The following is a 24,285-nucleotide window of genomic DNA, read 5'->3' as shown; positions in this document are numbered from 1 at the left end:
TCATCCAAGTGCAACACGTGGAAGCATGCATTGCTGCTGATCTTGCTGCACTGCAGTAACCCCTCAGCTCCTATTATTTGTGTTACCTGGATCCTACTTGCATAGAAAGCAGATGGGCCAGTGAGTGTGTTGTTCTTAGGGAACAACAAAATAGGGAATTCAAGAACTGATTATTCAGGGCCAGAAACCGAACTTTTCCTTACTTTTTTTTTCAGTGCAAACAAGTCACTTCTTACTTGATTACACATCAAATTGTTTTCTTTTTGCCCTGTTTTCAGACATTCCAGCTGCAGCTTCTGTCTCCCAGCAGCAGTGTCATCCCTGCATTTAATTCTGGGACCATCACACAGGTCATTAAAGTCCTGAATCCACAGAAGGTGAGTGATTCCAAGAAGAATTGTTGAAGATACTGTCTTGTAATCATACATTTAATACCAGTCAGGGGTGCATCTCTGATGAGAGGTAGGGAGTAATGGTAGTGAATGATACATTTTTCATGGCAGTCACTTCAGTTAGAGTTAGGAAAAAGTTATGTAAAACACAGGACGTTATGGACACAGGTTTGGTCTTCTATTTGGTTATGCTGCTAAAACAGTTTAATAGCTTTGCTATCTTGAAGTCATTCATGCCTTGCATTGCAGTGGTTAAGTTTTCAAATGGCCAGAGGAACTTAAACCTAGTGTTTCTATGGGTTGTAAAAGTGATGTTTGGAAGGCAAGCATCTTGACACAAAAAGATATTCAGCATTTGTTCTTGCTGTCTTTGGTGGTGTTATTGAAATATTTTTACACAAAAAAGCAGCTTGATCCATATTCTTAAAATTGTCTGTTAAGTAGTCTCATCTGTTTTTAATGTGATGAGTGTAGTTTTAAATAGTTGATGGAAAGAATCTTCAGGAGCGATGTAATTGTAATTCCATTTGTTTTACAGCCTTTAGAGACAGGCTTCAAGACTGGGACACAACAGACTTGAGGGGAGGGAGGGATGTGGCCCACATTGCCTCCTTAAGAGGGTTTTTAAGTGCTCAGATGGCATCAGAAAGAAAAATAAAATTGAGATCATACTTCCTTCTTTAAAACAGCCTTATGATCCTAAATGACTCTAGGAACTTAAAACATGTGAAGCGTTTCATAGGTTAAAATTGATGTAACTGCTCTAGATGTAAAGTGTTTCTGCTATATTCATGTGCAAGCGAGGAAAGAAAATCACAAATTTCAGCCCAAGTTTCACTGAATGTTGGTCTTCTAGTACATAGTTTGTGTGGTTTCCGTGCATCTCCCTCTATTTCCATGTAGTCGGCTCACCTCTGCCTGTATTAAGCCACAAGACTTAATTATTCTGTGTCTTACATACATCTGTTACCAGTTTCGCTGTGATGCTGTAGAGCACCTTTCAAAGATCACCTTGAAAGTTACTTTCTGAACTTTGGAAGGTTTAAGTATTTTCCTGTAATGTGCCAGAATGGGACCTGCAAGGTGAAGCACAGCTAGGGTAGTGGCATGCTTTCTTATAGGAATGCCACAACTCCTAGGAACACTTCAGAGTACAGAGGTGCAAAATAAAGCCATCATGCTGGATGAAACTAATGGCTAGTTTTCCAAAACAACAAATAAACCAAAAAGTGAGTGATGATGTCGATCTATTAGTCATAGAGCATCACTTCTTTATCCTAAGCCTTGTTGGAGCAGTCATTGTCTTCCATTTTTCCCTCTGCTGTCCCTTTTGTGTATTTGCCTGTGGAGAAAAGAGACAGAAATTATCAACTTCTGGCTTTTTATTTTTGGATTTTTTGAGAGAGAGAATAGGGAACCTGACTGGAGCATGCTGTACTCTAGCTGTTTTTAAGGGCCACCTAGTATCTGAGTGACAGCCAGTGACAGCCAAATGACAGTGTAAAGCGATCTCTGAGCTATTTCATCATTTAGTTACAGCAGAAGGGAATGTTCTTAGAGATTCTCTTTCCAGTCTTTCATAGGCTATTTCCTTCACAGTGCTGCTGAGCTGTGCAGTACTTGAAGTTGCCAGACTGCTGCAATGAATGGACAGCCCATCTCTCACTGCAGGCCCAAGTGCAGTGCAACAGAGTACAGATCTGCCACCTGCTTTCTTCTGTTGTTAACTGCAATTTCAAGGAGGTTAATTTGTATTTAAGGACTTCAGTGCTTGCAAGAGCAGGGCCAGTGCAGACACAAACATGGGTAGAAGATGTGCTGTAACTTTTCTAAGAGCTTGTGCCTGATCTGAGAACTACAGTGACCAATGAATGTCCCACCAGATAGAGCATTTATCTGCAGTGTCATAGCTCACCCTGTGCACACCAACAAGCTCTTGTGTTCAGGAAAAGTCAGTGTTGAGTATGCGTGGGGTGGGGGAGAGGAACTGGATGAGGTGGGAGTCTCTGGCCTTTAATGAAGACCTGAATTTGTTTTCTGTTTTTTTGTTTCCCCCTTTTCTCTTGTAGCAACAACTACGTATGCGGATCAAGTTGACATATAATCACAAGGGCTCAGCAATGCAGGATCTAGCAGAAGTCAACAACTTCCCCCCTCAGTCTTGGCAATGAGGCTCTGGCACCATTCTTATTCTCATCCCACCCAATCAAAAGAACTCTGGGAAGAAGGTTGTGATCCTTGGCAATCCCCCAAACTGCACCATGGGCTTGGGGAACAAAAGAGACCTGCTGATGAGGAGGAATTTTCCTGAAGTGATTGCTGACTTTGAAGCATATCTGTTAAGATTAATCTCCTCTCCTCTGCTGATGAGGCTGGTGGCTTGTGGAGGCTACTGTGCACTCCCTCACACATGCATTCACAGCCAGAAGCAACATTCCCTTCTCCCCTTCCCCACCCTCCTTCCCTCTCGAAAAGGAACACAGCCTGGTTGGAAGAGAAGTCTGGAATTTCTAGCAGGGAAACTTTCTTCGCTCTGCAGCAAGTGAGCAGTTGCTCCTTCTTTCTGCTCTTTTTTTCCCTGGGGTGGGTAAGGCGTGTTGTCATTCATTTCTAGCTGGATTCCGTCACGCATTTTCATCTGGGACTCAGATGGGGTCTTGGGGAATGCCAGGCTGCCCTTCGTCTTTCTTCTTGTATCCCCTAGGTCTTAAGGGGCTGAAGGCTTCTTATGACCTACTCAGTGCATTATTGTATACACGCACTTCTTAGTTATGTGCTGCATACCAAGAGCAAGTGAGGCCTTTGGAGTTCATCTGCAAACCTGGAACACAGTGCAGGAGAAGAGGTGCTGGTAAGAGTTGGTAAAATTGCTTCGGTGCTGTACTTGAAAATGAAGCCCTTACACCTGAATTTTCTTTCCTTCCATCAGTAGGCACAGCCATGCAGATTCAGAGTCTTCTGTAGCTTCCCCAGAAAGTGAAGTGAGTTATGAGAGATGTAGAGATAAAAGGAGCAGCTGGTTTTCTACCACATATGGTTTCAAAGTCTTTCAACCTGTTAGTTGCGGTTTATGGGTAGAAAAGACACATTCAATTTTCTAGATCAGTTTTTGGGCAAGGGCTTTGCTCCTGTTGGGAGACTCATCAGAGACTGTGCTGCAAAGTTGCTCTTCCTGGTTATTCCAGAACTTCTCCCCAATTTTCTTTCCAGAGCCTGTTGTAGACCCCCTGGGTTCCATTTGAGTTACTTCTGACTGGGATATTTGTGTTGTATCTGTAATATTGGCACTGAAATAAAGACCATGCAGTTTAAAGAGACCTTTTCCCATTTTTTTACTCAGTTGATCCTTGCTCCCCTTTCAGAATTAATGTGCCAGTTCACATTCAGACTGAAAGTAACTAAGCTGTGTTTTGAACGGAAGCCAGTTGTTTGAGTATTTGGATCCAAAGATGCAAGATCTGGTTGGTACCCCTCTGAGCTCACAGAAAGCTGTTTTCAGGGATGGCCCTGCAGGAACTCCTGGGAGGTGGTGCAGTTCTTGGCAGTCTCTAGGAGGTGATATGTAAGACAGACAAAAGCACAGTGTGACAAACTCCAGATGTTCAGTGCTCTGTAGGATATATCTTAGGTCTTCATTTTTGAGTGTGCTGGTAAGCTGAAGGTTGGGCCCTTCTGCTTCCTTTCTGTTTTAGGGCTTTCTAAATCATTGAGTGCTGTGAGCACAAGTTTAGACATAGCTTCTTGTGTCCACAGAAGTGCTAACACTGGGCTCCAGAACTTGCCAAAAATATTGCAAGAGTGATCCACAGTGTACTTAGGGAAAACTGAAGACCTGTTCTGCCCTTGAATTGGGAGCAGGAGGCCACTGAGTGTTGTTCAGTCTGGTCTGGTCTTGACTGCATTAAGCAATATAATGTAGGACTGACACTAATTTAAGTGCTGGTCCATGTGTAGTGGAGTAAATTTATCTTATCTTGAAGGGTATTTTTGCTACCTTACTGATTGAACTTGTTTGGGCCTTTGGATTAGCAAAGAGCTTTTTTTTTTCCCTGGAACTGGCATCAGTAGGGTTATAAAATCTAGAAGAACAATGTATGATTTCCTTAAAATTAACTTTGGGTTGTGGTAGGGTCATGCCTTGGCTATCACTGGAGAGATCTATCCTGTGCTTAGCTGGAAGCATCATGAAACAGTTTTGCAGGAAATGGCTGAATCAGGGTCCATTTCTGGTGCTGAGCATTTAGCTTAATCGTTTTCATTGCAGTTGTGGTTATTCATTGCCCCACTAACTCAAACTCAGTGTTGAAGACTGAGTGTGTTAAATCCATACCCCAGTGAGCTCTGAGAGCGTCCCAGATAAAAAGCTAATGGGAAGTCTTTGCCTTGGTTCCTGAACTCCTCATAAGCTCTATCATTCTCTTCACAGAGTTGTACATGATCACTCGTACTGAAAGCCAGCATGCCTCACTCTCCCTTTGGTTTTGCTGGGAAAGAGCACTGGTACAGGAGATTAGATGGGAAGGAAGAAGAAAATGGTCTCTCACCTGGCCAGTTTGTTGCAGCAGAGTTGGGAACAGTGTATGTTGTCCCTCTTGTCATGCTTGTTTTCTGTCCCTTAGAGCAGCTGTCTGTCTCTGGTAAGCTTGTGGGGTGAATTTTTTCTGTGTTCTTGGCTCCTTCAGCCACCCTTGCACTGTGTCTGTGGGGAAATGGGCATTTTGTCCTGTATTTGAGTCGAGCTGGAGGAGGCGAGTGTGTACCCAAAATACACTTGGCAGGAAGCCATCCCTTGGCTATGAAGTACTCCTGTGTAGCAGCCAAACATTCCAGTTGTCCTTGGAGCTCTCCCCTCCTCACTGAGGGATGGATGCTGACCTTACACAAGAAGGAAGGCCAGGCTTCACACCTTCCCCTGTCTGCAATGCCAGATAATGCTGCTTGCTCCTTGACCCCCATGTGCATTCCGAGCTCTGTGCTGCTGCTGTGGTTTTCCTCGAGAGTACTCGCACGTCTGAGGCACTCCAAGCACACGCTGAGTCCTCTTCCCTCCGGTTGAATGCAACAATTACGGGTCTGGTCAACATTTTCCTCGCTTCAGTGTAAGGGGAATGTAAGGGCAGCAAGATATGGACTTCATGGCTAATCTTACTGGTATCTGCATGGGAGGCTTTGGAACTGGGAGACACTGGATGTCTTTCTCCAAGTGAATGTATTTTCAGTCAAAAAATGACAGAAACAATAGTGGCCATAATGGGCCTGAAGGGGGAGAAGACATGGAAAGGTCCTAAGAGTCGACTTTGTCCAGGTCTTGATGGCACAAAATATGGCCTTGAACAACTTATTGAAGCAATAGCAGTGAGGGGACTGTCTTTACAGTACCTTGGATCTAAAACTCAGAAGATACTGAAGCAGCTGGGAAAGGTACCAGTGCCTTGCCTGAGGCTGGTACTAGCTGTGAGCTGCAGCAGCAGTGACGCTGGTGCAATTTTATGTGTTCATTTTCTACTTGGAGGCTGTGAGGGAAGGAGCTGCTGGACTGCTTCCCTTTTAACTTTCTCTCTACTCCTGTATATTCCTTTTTCTTTCATGATGTTGTAATTTAAATTTTACACAGAGCCCCATCCCACCTCTTTGACAGTATAGAGGAAAAAAAAGGCAAACAAAAAATTACTAAAATACAACCCCCCAACAAACCCATCAAATTTAAAGTGAAAAACATGCCATTTGAGGCAGGGCACCTGTTGGCACTTGAAATTCTGGAGACCTATTTTTGAGATGTGAAAAATTTAGGTAAATGCTGAGTCATAGGTGAGTGAGGAGCTTAACAGATGTAAACATTTACATGGGATGCATTAGACTTCTGCTGTGTGTATTGTCTTTTGGTTGAAACAAATTATGAAGTGACTAATAAAATGAGTCAATATTTAATGATTTAAAATTGCCTTGTTGCTTTCTACCAATACAGTGGGATAGAATATTTTGATTCTTAATGTTTGGCCTTGGCAACATCAGATGACGCAAAATAGTAAGGCCATGTTTTGAAAAAACTTTACAGGAAATTTTGGAGATCGAGATGGGTGGACAGTTGCAAAACACTTGAGTAATTCCTGCGGAATACCAGCCTGAGAGAGAGCGTGTTAGTTACGAGCAGCGATGCTTGTCCAGATGCTAGAAAGATGTGGTGGGATCTGAACACAAGGAATGTGTTTGGAGCCTGTTAAAAGACCCCTTTCATACTCCATGTGGCTCTTGGATAAGGATTGTCACCATATCTCTGTCCCCACGTGAGCCTGCTTTGTGTTTTCTAGTCAGTCACATTTCACTAGATGACCTTTCGTGTCTTTTCAAACCTGTAATTCCACTGTGGGGAAGGTGGGAGGCTTTTTTAAAATGTTCTTGATCTTGTTGAGGCAGAAGCAGTGGCTGCCCTAAAACATACTCAAATTCTTGCAATCTGTCGTGATTATGTCATTTGTAGATTATGACGTCTCTAGTAGTTGTTGACATTAATAGTAGCAGCCACTAGTTAAGACTGGCAGAGCTTCCGTGATGGCCCTGCAGGGCAGCAGGAGCACGTTGTGCCGCGGGGCGCTGACGGTGACCGGCGCTGGAGCTCCGTGAGGGGCGAGCGGTGACAGGTGCGTGTGCGGCGTTGCGGTGAGCTGTGCCTTTTCCCCGCTCGCACTGGGCACCTCTCGCTGGTGGAAGACACGGACACGGGCGGGCACGGAGCTCGGGGTGCCCGTCCCTGAGCGGCTCCGGAGGGCCCCGCCGCTGCCGCCCGGGGCGGGGCCTGGGCCGGACGGCCCGTGCGCTTCCGGGGCGGCGCCGCGGAGGCCCGGCTGTGGGTCCGGCCGGCCATGGGGGAGGCCCGCCCGGCCGCGGGGCCGGCTGCGGGGCTGGGGCCCAGGGAGGCGCAGGAGCCCGAGGAGGACGAGGCGGCGGCGCCGGGCGGCACACGGGGATGCCGGGCCGGAGCCCGCGGCGGCATCCGGGTGCTGAAGGTGAGGAGGGGACCGAGGCCTCCGCCGCTCCGGACGGCTCGGTGGGGTGGAGGGGAGTCGGCTGCGGGACGCCGGAGACATTTGCCCGCTGCGACCTTGGTCTTTCCCGTGGCAGTGGCTGCTGCCGGTGCGGAGCGGGCCGGTGCGGGGCCGGGCCGGAGCGCGGCCGCAGGCGGTGCTGACGCTCGGTCTGGGCTGCCTTGCAGAGGAACGCGAAGCGCACCGGGAGCAGGAGCTGCCAGAGCAGGAGTCGGGTTGGCTCCCGTGAGAGGACCTGGCTGAAAGGGGACGTCGGACGAGGCTGCGTGTATGTTTATGGAAGAGACTCAGCAACCGCGGCTCCCTCGGACTTGCGCCTGGTCCTCTGTACAGTGGACACCCAAGCCTCGGAGATCTGTGACGGAGAAGGGAGGAAAAACCTCTTTTTGCAGCTTCATGGAGACCTGGTCAGGTGAGGGCCGAGAAAGGATAAACCTGACTGCGAAATGTTTTGCATAGGTCTGCGAGGCTCTTGTTCACCGTGTCCCTATGCCTGTTGGCAGAACAGGTAGGGAACAGGCAGAGGTAGTAACTGGCAGTCAGGTACAGCCTTGAGTCATGCACTTCATAAAAATTAGGTAGTGGTGAAATAGAGGTTACACACCTCGTAGTTATGTGTTTTAACAGGGAGGGTTTGACTGTTGCTCCAGCCAGAAATATGGCTTCATTTTCTGAGTAGAGACACCGGTTTATATATTCCTTTGTTATGTTCTGTGTTATGGAGGTTTTAGCCTCTGGACAACCAAATCTATTTAAGAGGCTGTAAACAGTTACTTAGACTCAGTAAAAAAAGCAAGGTGCTTTCACAATTATGTCATTTAATATTTACGTCTGAGTAATTTTTTTTCACTGAGAAGAGTTGCCAGCTAAATAATTAAAGGCAGACAGAAATTGTAGCAAGGGTTATATAAAGAAGGCTTAAGCATCAGATGCGATTTTATGCTAAAAGTCAATTTAGGCTGAAAATAGATGGCTCAGGGTTTAATGTGCGTGAACTTTATGCTGTGAGTGTGTTATCGACTCCTCTAGGTTTAGAAGCTCCCATTCAGTTTGTTGGGATTTAAACTTTGCACTGATTCTTCTGGACTTAAGATTCAGTTATACAAAATTGCTGTTCCTGTTCTCAAGAGCAAATAATTGCTGTGGTCTCTTTACTTAAAGGCTAAGCAGTAGATAAAATGCATTTTGAACAGAGCTAGTAGCTGGATTTTTGATGTGAAATGAAGGTTACAGGTCGAATGTAAAACCCTCATGTATGTTTGCTCTGTAATGGGGTGGGAACACTGGTGGTGGGAGACGCAGAGAGAACAGGACTTGTTTAAAACTGACTGTTGGAAAAGGTTTATTAGAACCATTTGCCGTACCCTGGTTAGGGTTACAGGAATTAGGGATGGATTAGTTAGAAATGCTGTATGAGAACAGATGGACACTTGAACACTGCCACTGAGGCAGCTGGGAAACCTCTGTTTGTTGCTTGAAAATTTTGTAAGGAAGTTGCTACTAGCTCTGTTCCTTAAATCATGAAATAGAAATACTCACCATGAATTGTGTGGCTTATGCCAATTGCTGTTTCTTTGTGTTTCTCTTCTGCAATGTAATTCACAAGTGCTGCAGTTCTTAAGTGCTGCTTGTCAAGCAGGGAGCAGAGACCCAAGAGTCTGTGCTTGCCAGACCTTTTCAGAGGAGCAGAACGGACGGTGTGTTGGTATTCCTCATGCTTTAGCTTTACTGAGACTTGTTTAATCTGTTTTGCATTCTCAAACTTGTTTCTTGTATGTTTTGACAGGAGGCTGGAGCCCACAGAAAAGCCCCTTCAGATTGTGTATGACTACTTGGCTCGGTTGGGTTTTGATGATCCTCTCAGAATGCAGGAAGAGGCAGCAAGCTCTGATCTCAGCTGTATGATTCGCTTTTACAGTGGTAAGAAATTGTGTGTGCGCACTGTCACTGTTCCTGAGTCATCAGCCTGCTGGGTTTATAGAGGGCTACATCAGGCACCTGCAGTACCAGTAAGCATTTCTTAAAATAAAGCATTTTAAAGATTAATCAGAAAAAAATCACACTTCTGTAGTTTTCTTGATCCTGTCCATTAGTTGAGAAAAGACAGGTCCACAGGAGGGCACAAGATTGCTCTGTTGCCTTTAGATTCAAATATTGCAACTGATGACTTAGAGCTCCCACTGGGAGTTCTGTTTATATGTGCATGAAGATTGTATTTACAAAAAGTTTGTGGATGTGTGCAAGGAAGCTCCTGGTCAAATACCTCCACAGCCTTTTAATAGTGAAGAGTGAAGGTGCCAGCTGGTTAATAATAATGCGGGCTGCCATCAGAGCCCTAGGGCACTGGATTGCAGAAGCAAGACTTTGGAGTGTCGCCCGTTGAATTGGTTTGGGCAGGAGACATATACACAAGGAGCCAGAGATAACAAGCATAGGCCTGTGGGCATGTGGCACTAGCAGTCAGAAAGGGAATTCACTGAATTTAACAGGAAATATAAAAGAAATGAGGGTGAGGAAGGATAATGAGGAAATTGTTTCCTTACTTGTAAGTACTTCACCTGTGTACTTTTTGCATTTCAGAAAAAAAAAATTAAGATGCTTTTAATGGACAATTGTTTCTGCATTGTGGATCTGGGCAGCCAGGCTAAGCTGCTAGCCATCTTTTGGTTATTCAGTGTCAAAAAAATGCATTTATAAGAAATCAGCTTCTTCACCCTGCTATCTGAGACAAACCCATTTTTTTCTGGGAGCTGTGTGTAAGAACAAGCAAAACAGTGTAGATACTGTGTACACCATATATATACAAATATATATATATACATATATGCAAAACAAGGAGTGTAACAGATGGAAAGAAGTCTGACATGCCTAGTCTGGATTTATGGGGCAAGGGAGTCAGAAGTTACTTCAGCTGGAAGGAGTAGAGGCATCAAGGATAGGGATATGGAGAACTTCTGAGGAAAAAATGAAAGCTTGGGTATGTCAAGCAGGAACTGCCGAGGATTCACAAACAGCAACTCAATGGAACCAAGTAGATAGAAAATGTAATTGAATAGTTTCAGTCGGCGTAGGTGGCTGGTCTGCTTAGAAGAAAGCAATGAAGGAAGAAGTATAAGGGTTGAAGTGTGTTCGGGAGACTTGTTTTCAGGAAGTACAAGCAAATGCTGACAAAGTGATTCTCAGAGGTAAGGGAGCAATTAGAGGGAATGCTATGGAGGATGATACACTAATTTTGCAAAGTCTGCACCTGAGAACATAAGGGAGGAAGTAATGGATTTTACACAGAAAAACTTTACTTAGAATCGTGGCATCACAGACTGGTTTGGGTTGGAAGGAACCTTAAAGATCATCTAGTTCCACCCTCCTGTCATGGGCTGGGACACTTTCCACTAGACCAGATTTCTCCAAGCTCCACCCAGCCTGTCCTTGGACAGTTCCAGAGGTGGAGCAGCCACAGCTTCTCTGGGCAACCTGTGCTAGGGCCTCCCCGCCCTCCCCATAAAACATTTCTTCCTTATGTCCAGTGTAAATTTGTCCTCTTTCATTTTAGAAACATGGTCCATTGTTCTGCCGCTGTAGGCCTTCATAAAATGTCTCTCTATGCCTTTCTTATAAGCTGCCTTTATATATAGAAAAGCTGCAAGAAGGCCTTCCCAGAGCCTTCTTTGCTCTGGGCTGAACAACCCCAACTCTCTCAGCCTGTCTCCATAGGAGAGGTGTCGTGGTTTTGGAGGAGAGGGGGAAACTGGAGCACTGGTGCAGCTGCACAGTAATGCTTGGAGCAGTGCTGCTGTGGCAGTTAGCAGGATACCACTTTTAGTCCCATAATAATGTTTTCTTGAAAGTGTGGGGCTGGTCTTTCAGCTTGGTGAAATCAAAGCAATTTTTTCTGTGGATTCTCACAGTTTCTTACCACTAAAGGATATCTTATGTTAAATGTCATGTGTGTGAAACAAAGCTGTTGTTGTAAATAAACAACTACATGTTTCAGTTAAATTCAGCCAGGTATGGACACGAATATCCTGCTAACTGAGAAACAATGTTACAGCTTTAGTTGGTGGTTAACTGTTTGCTCCTGGTAAATGTTTGGAGTATGGGTTTCTTATTCAAGCTCGCTGTGTGATCCGTGTGACCTGCTTACTCCACATAGCGTCATTTTGAACATCCAGCCCAGCACTCCAGTAGGGTGCCAGGAGCAGCTGGACCTTAGTGCCAATCAGCCCTGAAACAGCTCAAACCCCTTGACATGCTCCCAGTGTCTCTTTCAGTTCAGCCCAATATTGTGTGCTCCAAATCCTCTGTAACCCCGACTCCAGAAGCTGAATGGTTGACCTTGAGCGTGTCCAGCACAGCAGCAATTGGCAGCAGTCTGACTCCACTCCAGTCAGAGTAGTTGCAGTGGCTTGTCACAGGGTTGGAGTAGCCACAAATAGTTGTGTCTCCCTAAACAAAACCTGAACCACATTCATGGGGCCTAGCAATAGGGAACCACACTGGTTTCAACATCCCAGGGATATTAAAAATTCCCAAAAGCTGTTGTAATTAACCTGGAGGAGAAAAAGAGAATGTGGGAAGTATCCACTCTCTAGGTTAGGCTCTCTGAGGAGAAAAGGCAAATGGTGTCATTATTGATATTTTCCACTAAATGGCACCAGAGCACAAAGGTGGGGACCGTGCTGAGCACACAGACCAGATTACAAAATACACCATAACCTTAACCCAGCCTTTATAGCAGATAAGATGTTACATGATGCAGTCTTGAGAACAAGTGCAAGAAAATTGAGCAAACCAATCAATACTGTGACCAGCCACTGTTAAACCAATAAAATAAATGCTTATAGCAAATCTGTTTTAACACACTCTGCTCAGATCTGTCTCTGCCCTTAGTGCTCCAGATCTGGCACCTAAAAGGACTGTTGTGGTTTAACCTCAGCCACCCAATTAGCACCACTCATCTGCTCACTCACACACTGCTTTCCCCCATGGGGTGGGAAGGAGAATGGGAAAAAGATGATACCTGTGGACTGGAAACAGTTTAATAATTGAAATAAAGTGAAATAATAATAATTGTAATGAAAAGAGAAATAACAAAGAGAGAGGAATAAGGCACAAGTGATGCACAACACACTATTCATCACACCGGTGCACTTTCTCTAGCAGTGCTCAGCCCTCCTCTCCCAGTTTTTTAAGTTTGTGTACTGCATGGTGTGAAATATCCCCTTTGCTAGTTTGGATCACCTGGTCCAACCATGCTCCCTTGCAGTTTCTCTTGCACCTGCTTGCTGCAGAGAATGGGATGCTGTAAAGTCCTTGACTTGGTTGAGTGCTGCTGAGCCAACCGAAACAGCAGTTTTTTTAGTGTTATTATTTTTTTATGTTACCAACATTATTCTCACACTGAAGCCAAAACACAGCCTTGTACCATCTGCCAGGAAGAAAATGAATTCTATCTCAGACAAAAGCAGGATGGTCATCTTCAGGGAAAGAACTTCCTTTGTAGTTGATTTTCCAGGACTTCCTTTTAAGTCCAGTAGAAGCCACTTATTTAATGATTTCACTGACTTCAGCTGACTTAACAAGAGTTTAAAATTACTTTTCTGTTGCATTTGAATGAAGAATATTTGTCAAGCATGTGGATTTGCTAAGGTCTGTAACTACCTGTGGATTAAAAACACGATGCGTGGCAACCATTATTCTGGGAGGCACAAGTGCTGCTGGTTGGCTGCTGTCCTCTGCATGAAACTTTTTTTTTAAGTGCCGTTTGTCTGCTTGTTCTTTCCAACACCTGGTTTTGCACAGTAGGGCCGTGTTATTTGTACTCACAGATAAGAATGAAGAACATATGGACAGTAAATGCTAATGTCCCCTTTTTCTTCAGAAAAGCCATGTCAGGTGGAGCAGCTGGATCGCATCCTGCTCTCCGGAGTCTATAACGTACGCAAAGGAAAGACGCAGCTGCACAAGTGGGCAGAGCGCTCCGTCACTCTCTGTGGCACGTGCCTCATTGTGTCCTCCGTGAAGGACAGCCATGCAGGGAAGATGCACATCTTGCCTCTCGTTGGAGGGAAGGTAAGGCTTTTTTTTGGTTAGTTCTCTGTAGCCTGGGAAGGAAGAAGAAATGTAGTAGTGATGGGAATTGCCCACAAAAGATTAATGTAGGTTTTTTTAACAGATTACTGCATTAATGTCCCCAACCTCTTTCTACTTGCTCTGCTTAGGTAGTAGTCTGAAGGCTAATGAAATGAAGAAACACTGTTCAGCTTTCACAGCAGTAGCCAATCTGCATGGGCACTCTGGAAATTACTACTTCTTGTATCCATTTCAGCAGAAATATGTTGAGCAGGATTTACTTCTGTGTTTTTCTCCAGTGACTGCAGCCATATTTTTGGCAAAATGCAATGTTACTGGTGGTCAGTAATACTTCACCCTAGTCTTCAAGTCAGTTGTAATTGCTGGCTCTTAGGCAGACTGTTGTTGTCAATTCTCCCTCTGCAGGTGGAAGAGATGAAGCGTCGGCAGTACACCCTTGCTTTCACATCTGCTGGAGCGCAAGCTCAGACCTACCACGTTTCCTTTGAAACGCTGGCAGAGTGCCAGCGCTGGCACCGGCAGGCATCCACGGTGAGGCCATGGGGACACGCTGCGGTTTGGGTGTGGGTGCAGGGTACACCACAGGAAAGTTATTATGATGCAAGCTTGATCTGTAGTCAGAGATGATGCTACAATGCTGGAGAAAATACCCAGGATATTTTCCAGCTTTATTGCCTTCATGCTCTGGGCTACAGAGATTTTTCTCTTAGCCTTCTCTTTTTCTCTACCTGTGCAACATTGTTGAGCAGTAGTTCTGTGCTGTTTCAACCCCTGCAAGACTAACTTTATCACAGGTCCCTAGAGCAAACCTCGGGGACTGGCTAACTACAGCCGTAGAAACCTACAGATGGCATTTGTTGCCATACTTGAATGTGCCTGAAGTATGACCTGAACATACACAGGGCTGCCTTGAGGTTTGAGATACAGAGACATTGTAGGTCAGCAAGGATATTAAGAGTTCAGGGTAAAGCAGGTCATAAAATGTCAAAGTAATCACCGAAGACCTCAAGACAAAACATACTTTATGAAAGGACATGAGATTTGCAGAGACTTTATGAAATGCTGCAAAACCATAATTTATGAAGCCTTTTTATAATAAGTTATGTTTCAAATTTTATACTCTCCACAAGCTAATAAAAGAAAGTAGCTAAAAGTACAGTAGAAGCAGCTATGCTAGGCAGAGGTTCTGTAAACCTCATAGAACTGAACTGGAAAATCAGCTGCTTCCTGTTGCTTTTTGCACCTTTGGAAAGCACTTGAGATTGTGCTTTCTCAATAGAGTTTCCTGAAAGATCTGTTTTTCTCCATTACCCTGGCTCTCTTAGAGCCTGGCCTTTAGGCAGTGTGCCCATTGCACATACAGAGCAGGGCTTTGTGTGAGTCCTGGCTGGTATCCAGCTATCCGTCCGTGTCAGGGATGTAGCAAAGGGCACAGGCTTGTGCTTCATGGACTCCCATTTCCTGCATGGACTCTACCTGGTAGGTACAAGGGACTCTTTCATGTTCTTGCAAATTGTTTATTGCTTGTATTCTTTGGTCTTCCATTAGACTTCCAGAGAAAATTTGTTGCACAGCTGCAGCTTTTTCTCTTTCTTTTCAGATTGTGTCTATGCGATTTAGCATGGTTGATCTTTCATGCTACAGCCTTGAGGAAGTACCAGAGCACCTCTTCTACAGTCAAGATATCACCTACCTCAACTTACGCCACAATTTTATGAGAACAAGTGGAGCAGGAAGTCTTGACTCTCTTTGCAGGTCTGCAAAGAATCATTTTTCTCCTACATTTGGAGTCCTTGACATGTGGATATAGGAATGAAGTATTGCCTGTTCTCTTAGGCACGGTAAAAAAATTGATCTTTAGGAAGCTCTGACAAGTGAGGGGGTTGGAAGCAGAACTGAGCAGCACAAGCAGGAATAAACTTCCAACAATTTATAGTACTCATGAGCTCCCTTCCACAGATTCTGTGCTAACTCTGATGTGAGATAAGCCTTGTGGGTGACATGCCATTTCTGTGGACAAGATGCAATCGTAATATTAGCCTGCTTGCTAACGAGAGACCATCTTGGGGTATAAAATAAAAGGCAAGGAAAAGCATAATAATGCTGCTGTGAATAAGTTTGTAGGAAAAAGTTTAGGTCTGAAAAACCTTGTTTCGGCAAGTTCTTAATGTGTATTTGGAATTGGCAGAGGGTCTGTGAGACTCCAACTTTGCTTTGGAAACTTGTGATGATCTGCTTTTAAGAGAGTAGCAGTTGTGTGATGGTATGGAAGCATGATATAGTCATCTTAGGTAAGTAAAGGAGTCTTACAAAAATATTTTTAAATTAATTTCCCAAAGTCATAAAAATCTAGAGGGAGATTAGTCTGTTCATATGTATACCAGCCATGCTAAATAGAATTCAAGGAGTTACTCTATGAGTTTTGAAACCTGTTAGGAAGCTTATAGTAATACTGTTCAATGGCTCTGTTTGGAACACATTTCCCTATGGAAAATGTATTTGGAGAAGCTTTGCAAAACTGCTTTTTGGCTTTTTGTTTGTTTTGGTTTGTTGTTGTTGTGGTTTTGAGGTTTGGTTTTTTTTGTCATTTTGGTTTGTTGATTTGTTTGGGTTTTTTTTGGGTTTTTTTTGCAGGGTGGGGTGGGGAAGGCTTTATTTTTGTTTTCTTTGTCTCTAGGGGCCTTCCACTGTGCTATTTCATTTTTCTTCCTCTAGGGTAATGAGATGCCCAGGTATCTATGAGAATATACAATGAAAAAAATTGCTCACTTTTGGAAATTCTTTGCAGTTTCCTTGCAAGCCAGAGTCTAGTCTGGTTTTCCAAACTTGTTTAAAAGTTTTCTAATGCTGAATTCTAATAGATTCTGTTACTGGAGAAGTTGCTTAAAATCATTTAAGATTTTGTTTTCTACTTGTCTCTTCAGTTACATTGTATGGTTTTGAAAGGCACATCAGAACTTTATTTTCTAAAATGGAGTATCCTTGGTTCACAGGATCAGAAAGGGGCTTGAATTTTCTTTTGACCTTGCATGTAGTTAACAAGAAATCTGACATGTCAGAAACTCAACTCTTTTCCTGGCAGTGACTGTGTCTGATGAAGCTGAAATCTGCAAACAAACAAAAGCCATAAAAGAAGCTCTGACTTCACACAATCTAGAGTAAACTGATAGCACTAGGTTGCCCACATGAGGCTGCTCATTGCCTTTTGAAAAGATTTTCTATCTGAGGTTTTTAGGATGCTTCTAAGATTACAGCACCACAAGAAGACCCTTGCTCACTTGCAGTAGGTGCTCTCAGTGCATTGAGACTGTCAATTCCCAGCAGCAGAATTTTTCACAATGATCAGATCTCTTCCTCTGAGATCTTCAAGCTCTTTGAGTCTAATTGCCTATAACTATAATAATGGAGCAAAAATAATTGGCTAAAGGGAAAATGTTAAGCAAAGAGCATTAAATAGCCCTACCTGCGTTGTTACATCTCCTACTTTATTTTTTATATATTGTAGTGCCTTTCAAGCATCCCCCTTATCTGAAAAACATTGAGATCTGGTCTTCATTGATACATGTGTGTGCACACACGTATACATCTGCATGTCTCTTGTCAGCATTTTAGCTAGTTGATAAATATTTGCTGGTGTGCTTTGGTGGCAGAACGGGATGTGTTGAACTTGGAATATTTCAGGGCAGCACCAGTTTGGGATGCTAAACAGAGGATGGTAATCCCATGGAAGATGCACTGCTGTGTTTCCATACTTCTTTGTTGTCTCAGTATGCCCTGTGAGAGCACAAACCATAACCTGAGGAGCCACAACGATTTTGGAATCTTTATCCCTTATAATACCTGGTTCATATATACAGCTTGAATGAGCGTTGCATTTCCATTCCACTCCACTCCCACATCACTACATGAGCTTACTGAGGCAAAGAAGAAGGAACAGAAGGAGAGCTCAAAAGGCTTTTGAGTATTGTCCTCCCCACTGAGTATGGAAGTCTGCTTGAGGAAACAGACCAAGCTGTGTCATATACCAGTTTCCCTTCAGCTTTTGGAAACTGTAGTGCCCTTCTTGTGCTTGCCTTGATATTTTTGCAGAGGGATAAATTCTAAACATCAGTTGTGCTGTTGAGTTTAATGCTGTGTCTCAGAGCAGCTGCTCACTATGCTGTTAGAGAGAGGAAACACTGCTTGACACTAACAACAGGTGCAGCAAAAGCCATTGCAGAACTCCTGAGAAAGCAGTTTTATTAAAGCATTTGCTGATTTCAAACCCTGAGAGCCATGACCTGTCCTAAATCTCTTAAAGTTGAACCAGCTAATGAGATTGTTCAAATCTTTAGGTTCATCCTCATTGTTTCCTTTTTTTCCAATACTACGGTGGAGTTCTGTGTGCAAGTTTCTAATTTTTGTATCATTGTTAGACCTTTGCATTATGTTTCCTTTGAGGAAGGCTTTTACCAACACAGAATCTTTTTCTCTTTGGCTTTCAGTTGCAGTACAAGAGAGTCTGTGGCTGTAGCAAACAAAAATGCCTGTGCCCTTATTCATATGATGGGGTGCTCAAAGCAAACAACTCATGTCCAAGTTTCAGCTATGCTTCCTTTTTCAAAAGAACAACATCCCCCAAGGTTATAAAGCAAAATAGCGAAATATTATGCATAATTCCTACACAGATCATTACTAGTATTTTGAATCCAAAAAATGCACTATAAAGAAGAAAACAACTCCAAAACCTTTCAGTCCTGTATTTCAAGACATCTCAAGCTAGAAGTAATATTCTCCCTCAAGCTAATTAACCTTGGTTTTGTTACTGATATTAGAACATTTGTTTGAAGATAAGAGCTACTCACCAGTGCCTGGGAAAAGTCGGGTGGGGGAGGCAGATGAATAACTGCATGTTTCTAAGAAGTAATTCTCTGGTACATGAAATTTGCAGTTCTCTCATTGTAGTGAGATACTAATTTCCCCACTGAATTAATTTTTGGTGGTTCCAGTTTGGGATGAAGAGGGAACAATACTTGGGGAACAATACTTTTGCTTCCTGTGGCAGGAGGCAGGAACTCTTGGAGGAGAACCCTGCTGTGTGTTACCCCAGCCACGCCAAGTTCCTTCTGTGTCTCTGGAGCTAGCGTGGTGACAGACGGAGCTGGGCTGGGTAACCCTTTCTCAGGCACTGGAGGGGCTGTGGTGACTGTGGAGCTCTCTGTGCTTGGGGCAGTGTGTGCCGTGCAGTCTGCTGAGCAAGGAGCACTGTGGCTGTGCAATCTTGTTCCAGGACCTCTGGGTGCAGCTCTTGGGTTTCCCAGCATGAAGCAAGCGCTTTCCTAGTTTTCCCTTTTACAGCCTGGCTTGGCTTTCTGTTTTATTCTCAGAATAGGTCCTAGTGAACGTTTTCAGCTCCTCTTTTCCCAAGCTACATAATTGTAGACTCTTACTATAGTTAATTCTTTTAAGGTAAATTTTTTTAACTGAGCATTTTAGTCACCTTAATCTTAGTAGCAGTCACTAGGACGAAGCTTGTTAAGTCAGTGTAGAAGGTCATTATCAATTCCTGCAGTAAATCCGTGGTATTTGATCACTTTCAGCCTGACAGTTGAGAAGAATATCAATGACTTAAACTCAAATTTATGCAGAGACTTCTGTAATGAGTTAGCTGACTGTATCACCAGTGTACAAATACTTATGAATTCTTTATGACTGGTTTGTGTATTTTTGCTTTTGGACATGTATTTTGTGAATTAACTAGTGTTCTTGCTAATAGGTTTTCTCAGTTGAAGAGTCTGAACTTGTCTCATAATAGACTGGGAGAGTTTCCTGTATCACTGTGTGACATCTCTACTCTGACAGAGCTTAATATTTCCTGTAATGGACTTCATTACTTGCCAAGTCAGATTGGCAAGCTGTTGAAGTGAGTATGTTCTTTACATCTGTGATCATAAGTACCCTTGGTGCCTCAGCTGAGCACTACTAATGTGCAACTACTGTTTTTGAAAGTGTGAAAAAAAAACCCAGAGCAGCCTGTTTTATCCATGAAGGCTGAATAATTAATTTGACTCCGGCAGAAGGTCAAGATGTGCAATCCCTTAATCATTACCAGGAAAACATCACAACTTCTAGCGCAGAAAAGATAAGGAAACTTAATACAGATGAAGCACTGAAGGCAACTGCATTGTTTCTCAAATAAGTCTATGTGCATTTTTCTGCAGCTTCAGAGTTGTTTGATTTTCTGCATTTGTTATTTGAATTTAATATTTTCAGTACTGATGTAATTTCTATTGAAGTTTTAATATATTGTACAAACTTTTCTGTGATAACTTCTCACAGGGGTCTAGTGATTTTTGTCAGCACTGGTATGTTTGATTGTGTTCTACAGAATTAGCTGCTTTTGTGTTAGAGGATTTTAACATTAAAAAACTTGAGCAATCCCCTCTGAAAATTTTGTCTTAAAGTGTTTGCTGGAGTCTTGTCCATTTTCCCCAGTAGCTGCCCCAAATGCATAAGAGCTTAAGCTTAGGTAAATTTTATTGCAAGACTGTTAGTACATTTAGATAAACATGAATAGATGTTTATCTAAATGTACATATGGATAAACATCAGTATTGAAATGTTGATTTATTGTGGCCTGCTTTTCCTCCAACTTGTATCTTTAAAGAAGGAGTGTCTGCAGCCACACTGGATGTGAACAAGTAATTTCCACAATAATCTTCTAGCCATATGCAAACTGTGAGGATAAAGTTGTATGTAGGCATACACTTCCTGGAGGTGTATAGCTTAGTTATGGGTCCAGTTATCTTGATGACTCCTTGAGCCCTTATTACATAAGAACTTTTTGTGGCCTCAGATTTCATTTCTACCATCACTAAAAACAGAAAGATCTCTGTTGGAACATAATCATAGTAAGGGAATTGTATACTTGGAATATGAGTCTCAAAAGCCATACAACCTTTGAAACAATTCATCATATGACAGAGCTACTTTATTTTCTGAGTATGTGTTGGAATGGACAACTAGTGTAAAAATCTTCTACTAGTGCATTAGTGTGGTAGGAAGTGATTAAACTGTGCCATTTGTAGAAAATTAAGTAATTAGGTAAATATCTTTCGTTTACAATGTAAGTACTGGTTTGTATTTTGCTTATGTTAACTTACAATCTTTGGCACAACTGGAAGTTCCAAGCCTATTACATGTATGATAAAAGTACTTTAGTAAATTTACATGTATAAGAATAAAATTAGCTGTTATTTAAAAATAACTACATTGAGATCAGCTAACTATATGAGAAAATTCACTGAAAATATGATATGTGATGTTCACTGCTCATTGCAGAATTATTTTTTCTCTTTTTCACTGTTGCAGTCTCCAGAGCTTCTGTCTTGATGGCAATTTCCTCACATCCTTACCAGAAGAGATGGGAAACCTGCAGCAGCTCAGCTGTCTTGGGCTTTCCTTCAATAACTTCTGTGAACTGCCAGCAATTTGTGAGAAACTTGTCACCTTAGACAAACTAGCCCTGGCAGGGAACTTGATAGAGACGCTGGACCTGGCAGTGCTGAACCGCATGGGTCACATCAAAAGTGTGGACCTGAGGTGAGGGCTGAAACTGGCAGGTGTCTATAAAACAGATTCGTACTTTCCATTTACAGCAGAGGATCTGTGCAACTTCTGGTACATTTTGCTGTAATAGCTAGGTTCACTTTTTTCTCTTGTTGGTTCTTTAGCTTTTATGGAGTTCTGTTTCTGAGGGTATGCAGAATCCACTTGGAAAAGCAAGCTTAATTGAGCAGTGCCAGATGCCAAATGTGACCCAGCCCTCTAGTTTCCTCTTGTGATTTGCTGTTACCTTGAGCTTTGGTAGCTCAAGAGATCAAACCTTGATCTTTTCTTCCCTTCTTTGCCTCCCTGCCCTAGAGACGTGATCCTGATTCTCCAGGCTGCCAACTGCAGATCTCTCAGAAAGGGACAGAGATCTTTTTGTGTGTGCCAAGGCAGTCTAGTATCTGTTCTCTGCATTAGCTTCCTGTTTCTATGCAGAGTAGCTGCCCCTGGTTTCTGTTTTCTAGACTGGGTCTTTTTTCAGACTCTCTTAAGAATTTGGGAATCATTAAAATTATTATGTGTAGCAGTGTAGACAAAGGAAGTGTTTTTCTTTGTATTCACTGCCTGAAATTCACCATTGCTTGTCACACATTTCATTCACTGTGCTCACCTCTGGTGTTAGCCTTCACCAGAATTCTTCCTTTCCTCTTCTTTCTTCTCTCTTACCAATGTGCACTGTTCAGTGTCTTATTTTCTGACTTTTTAACTCATCTCTGAGTGTTTAGGCTGAACAACTTGAAGAGAGCATCAGCTGACACACTGGAGGGGAACAAATCTTTGGCTTACATGGATTTACGAGACAATCAGATGACAGATCTGGATCTGAGCTCCTTGGTCAGCCTGGAGCAGCTGCACTGCGAGCGAAATAAGCTGAGAGAGCTGACACTGAGCGGCTTCTCCCTTCGGGCCCTGTATGCCAACAGCAACTGTATGTCTCTTTGTCTTCTTCACTTGCCTTTTCCCTTTAAGCCCTGAGAGCAAAGGAAAACAGCCTTTTGCCCTCTCACGCATTAAAAAAATACTTACATTGATGTCGTTGTGGTAAAACCATATGCAATGGGTCCTGTGAGGTTAGCTTCTATGGGTCGCATATGCATTGGTGTACACAGGCTGTGTAACAGTGTGGAGATTGTGGTGTTACATCCAAGGAATTCATGTTCCATTGAGATCTGTTTGGGAGCCCACAAAGAAAAGTACAGTTCCCCCTTGTTCTTGTGCTCCACATGACAGATGGAGAAATGGATAGTGAGACACTATAGTGTGTCATATGGTAGATGTATGAAGTGTGAACTCCATGATGGGAAGTATCAATGGGGACCTTGAGTCTCCATAAAGAAAGAGTGTGAGGCTCATTTCATAACTGCATAAGCTGCATCTCTGTGCTGTTTTCTCTCTGAAGCTCTGCAATCATACTTATTTGCTTTACTTCATCAGGTCTGACAGCTGTCAATATTTATCCGGTTCCTGGTCTACTGACATGTCTAGAACTCTCTCAGTAAGTGATAATACACAACAGAATTTAAAGCAAGTATCTGGACATCTTGAGAGCAATTAAAAACAATAGAACTTCAAAGCCCAGCACTAAACAATGATGAAAGTGTCCCAGACCAGAAGCCCTTCTGAACCAGTATGACCTTTTCAGGTGACTTCGCTGTCCTTCAGCTGTAGGCTGTGATTAGGGAAAAAAAAAATTCAAGCAGGGACCACTGAACTGTGGCAGCTTACTGAACTGAGTGGGGGGGGATCTGTGGATCAAACATTTAGAGTAGTTCCGAGTGATCTCTGCTGTTGGTTTCATTGCCTACATCTGCCCTTGGAGCAGCATTGTGAGACCTGTAAGATAGGATGCCCTGCCAAGTCATGAGCCAGTTCAGTTTGCATTATCCGTGACTAACTCAGATGCTGTTCATTTTTTGCCTGTTGCTTTTGGTTTGGCTGTCACTAAAATCATGCAGTATTCAGTGTCTTTTCCATATGGACTGCTGGTTTCTAGCTTTTCCCACTTGCCTTTCTCAGCAATCAACTACAGTGTGTCCCAGACTGGGCCTGTGAAGCAAAGAAACTGGAAGTTTTGGATGTGAGCTACAATCTACTCTTGGAGCTTCCATCGAGGTCAGAAAACCTTTGTAAACAGAGCTGAGCTTTCTTCTACAATGGGCTGTCTTGGAAGAGAAAAGCAGTGCTATTCCCGTTGCTTAATTCCTTGTTATCTCGAGATACTTACTCTCACTTACTTTTTCTGTGTAGCATCATAAATGCTCTGTATTCAAATGTTGGAAAGAACTAGTTTCTAGGTCAGCCTTTTGAACAGTAGGGGCTAGGTAATTCTGTCCTGTGCTTTTGGCTGCTACTGCAGCTATTTGCACCTGGCATAGAATATGCTGCTGTGATTTATATGTGTTAATATCATACTGTCTGTAAACACAGGTCATAGGTGAGACCCTAATACATTTTGCATCATGCCACAGCAATTTCATCTGTTACCTTTGACAGGCAGTTATCACAAAGGGACAAATCAGCTGATCTCAAATGTAGCTTTCACAGTACTCCATCAGCCAGCTCTTTTCTCCCTATTTCCTTTTCAGTTTCTGCAGAAATGCAGTGAATGAGAGCCAAGAACGAATATAATTTTGCAGTTATTTAGCCTAGGAAGAAGCAAACCATAAACATTCTCAGCCTAATAAGGGAGTTTGATGGGGTTGTGATTTGATAAATGACACAGTGCCTGGGGTAAGTTGCACTAAAATTGAATGGAGAAGTGGTTAACAGGGAAGAAATGCAGAACGTGGGTTGGAGAAGTTGAAGCAAGAGACATAGGAGGTGAACAGCAGTGACATTCCAGTGATTGTCACAGAAAAACTATATGCATCAAAAGCAAGAAAAGGACATAGCAAAGATGTGATAGTGAGACCTTAGAAGAGAATTTTAGCCAATCCAATGGATTAAAGGGACCAAATTTTAAGTATATTGTGCAAAGAATAATTTACTGCGTCAGAAATAACACAGGAGTGTTAAGCCGCTAGTTAAAGCTTTGAATTTATGTTGGCACTGTGGAAGCATATCTTTCTACCTACAAGTGACAATAGGCACTTAAAGCATTCCTTTGTGACTTCTTTCTTTGTCTGCCTGAGAGAATGCTGGGCACATGCACACCAACTCAAATCACAAGA

General features: G+C 43.0%; 2 protein-coding genes across 4 annotated transcripts in view; both read left to right on the top strand.

Moving 5' to 3' along the window:
• Nucleotides 1–6,330, top strand: part of AP1G1 (adaptor related protein complex 1 subunit gamma 1) — a 37,258-nt gene extending 30,928 nt beyond the window's left edge. For both annotated transcript variants that reach the window (XM_074550622.1, XM_074550623.1), the window contains 2 exons: nt 279–377; nt 2,462–6,330. In XM_074550622.1, the coding sequence (XP_074406723.1) occupies nt 279–377; nt 2,462–2,563 (201 nt within the window). In that variant the 3' untranslated portion in view covers nt 2,564–6,330. The remainder of the gene's footprint in view (nt 1–278; nt 378–2,461) is intronic.
• A 563-nt stretch (nt 6,331–6,893) lies between these two features.
• The window catches only part of PHLPP2 (PH domain and leucine rich repeat protein phosphatase 2), a 28,949-nt gene continuing 11,557 nt past the window's right edge, over nt 6,894–24,285 (top strand). The window contains exons 1-11 of one of the 2 annotated variants that reach the window (XM_074550620.1): nt 6,894–7,030; nt 7,603–7,847; nt 9,222–9,355; nt 13,314–13,504; nt 13,931–14,056; nt 15,126–15,280; nt 19,281–19,427; nt 20,876–21,106; nt 21,841–22,043; nt 22,550–22,610; nt 23,132–23,227. In XM_074550620.1, coding sequence (XP_074406721.1) covers nt 9,301–9,355; nt 13,314–13,504; nt 13,931–14,056; nt 15,126–15,280; nt 19,281–19,427; nt 20,876–21,106; nt 21,841–22,043; nt 22,550–22,610; nt 23,132–23,227 — 1,265 coding nt within the window. In that variant the 5' untranslated portion in view covers nt 6,894–7,030; nt 7,603–7,847; nt 9,222–9,300. Of the gene's footprint in view, nt 7,031–7,192; nt 7,397–7,602; nt 7,848–9,221; nt 9,356–13,313; nt 13,505–13,930; nt 14,057–15,125; nt 15,281–19,280; nt 19,428–20,875; nt 21,107–21,840; nt 22,044–22,549; nt 22,611–23,131; nt 23,228–24,285 lie in introns of those variants that run through there. The other variant, XM_074550621.1, reaches the window with a different exon arrangement.

This window comes from Zonotrichia albicollis, chromosome 13 (genome assembly GCF_047830755.1).
Source record: "Zonotrichia albicollis isolate bZonAlb1 chromosome 13, bZonAlb1.hap1, whole genome shotgun sequence".
Lineage (NCBI taxonomy): Eukaryota > Metazoa > Chordata > Aves > Passeriformes > Passerellidae > Zonotrichia > Zonotrichia albicollis.
Note: the sequence above shows the minus strand (reverse complement) of the source record. Positions and strands in the feature narration are given on the sequence as shown.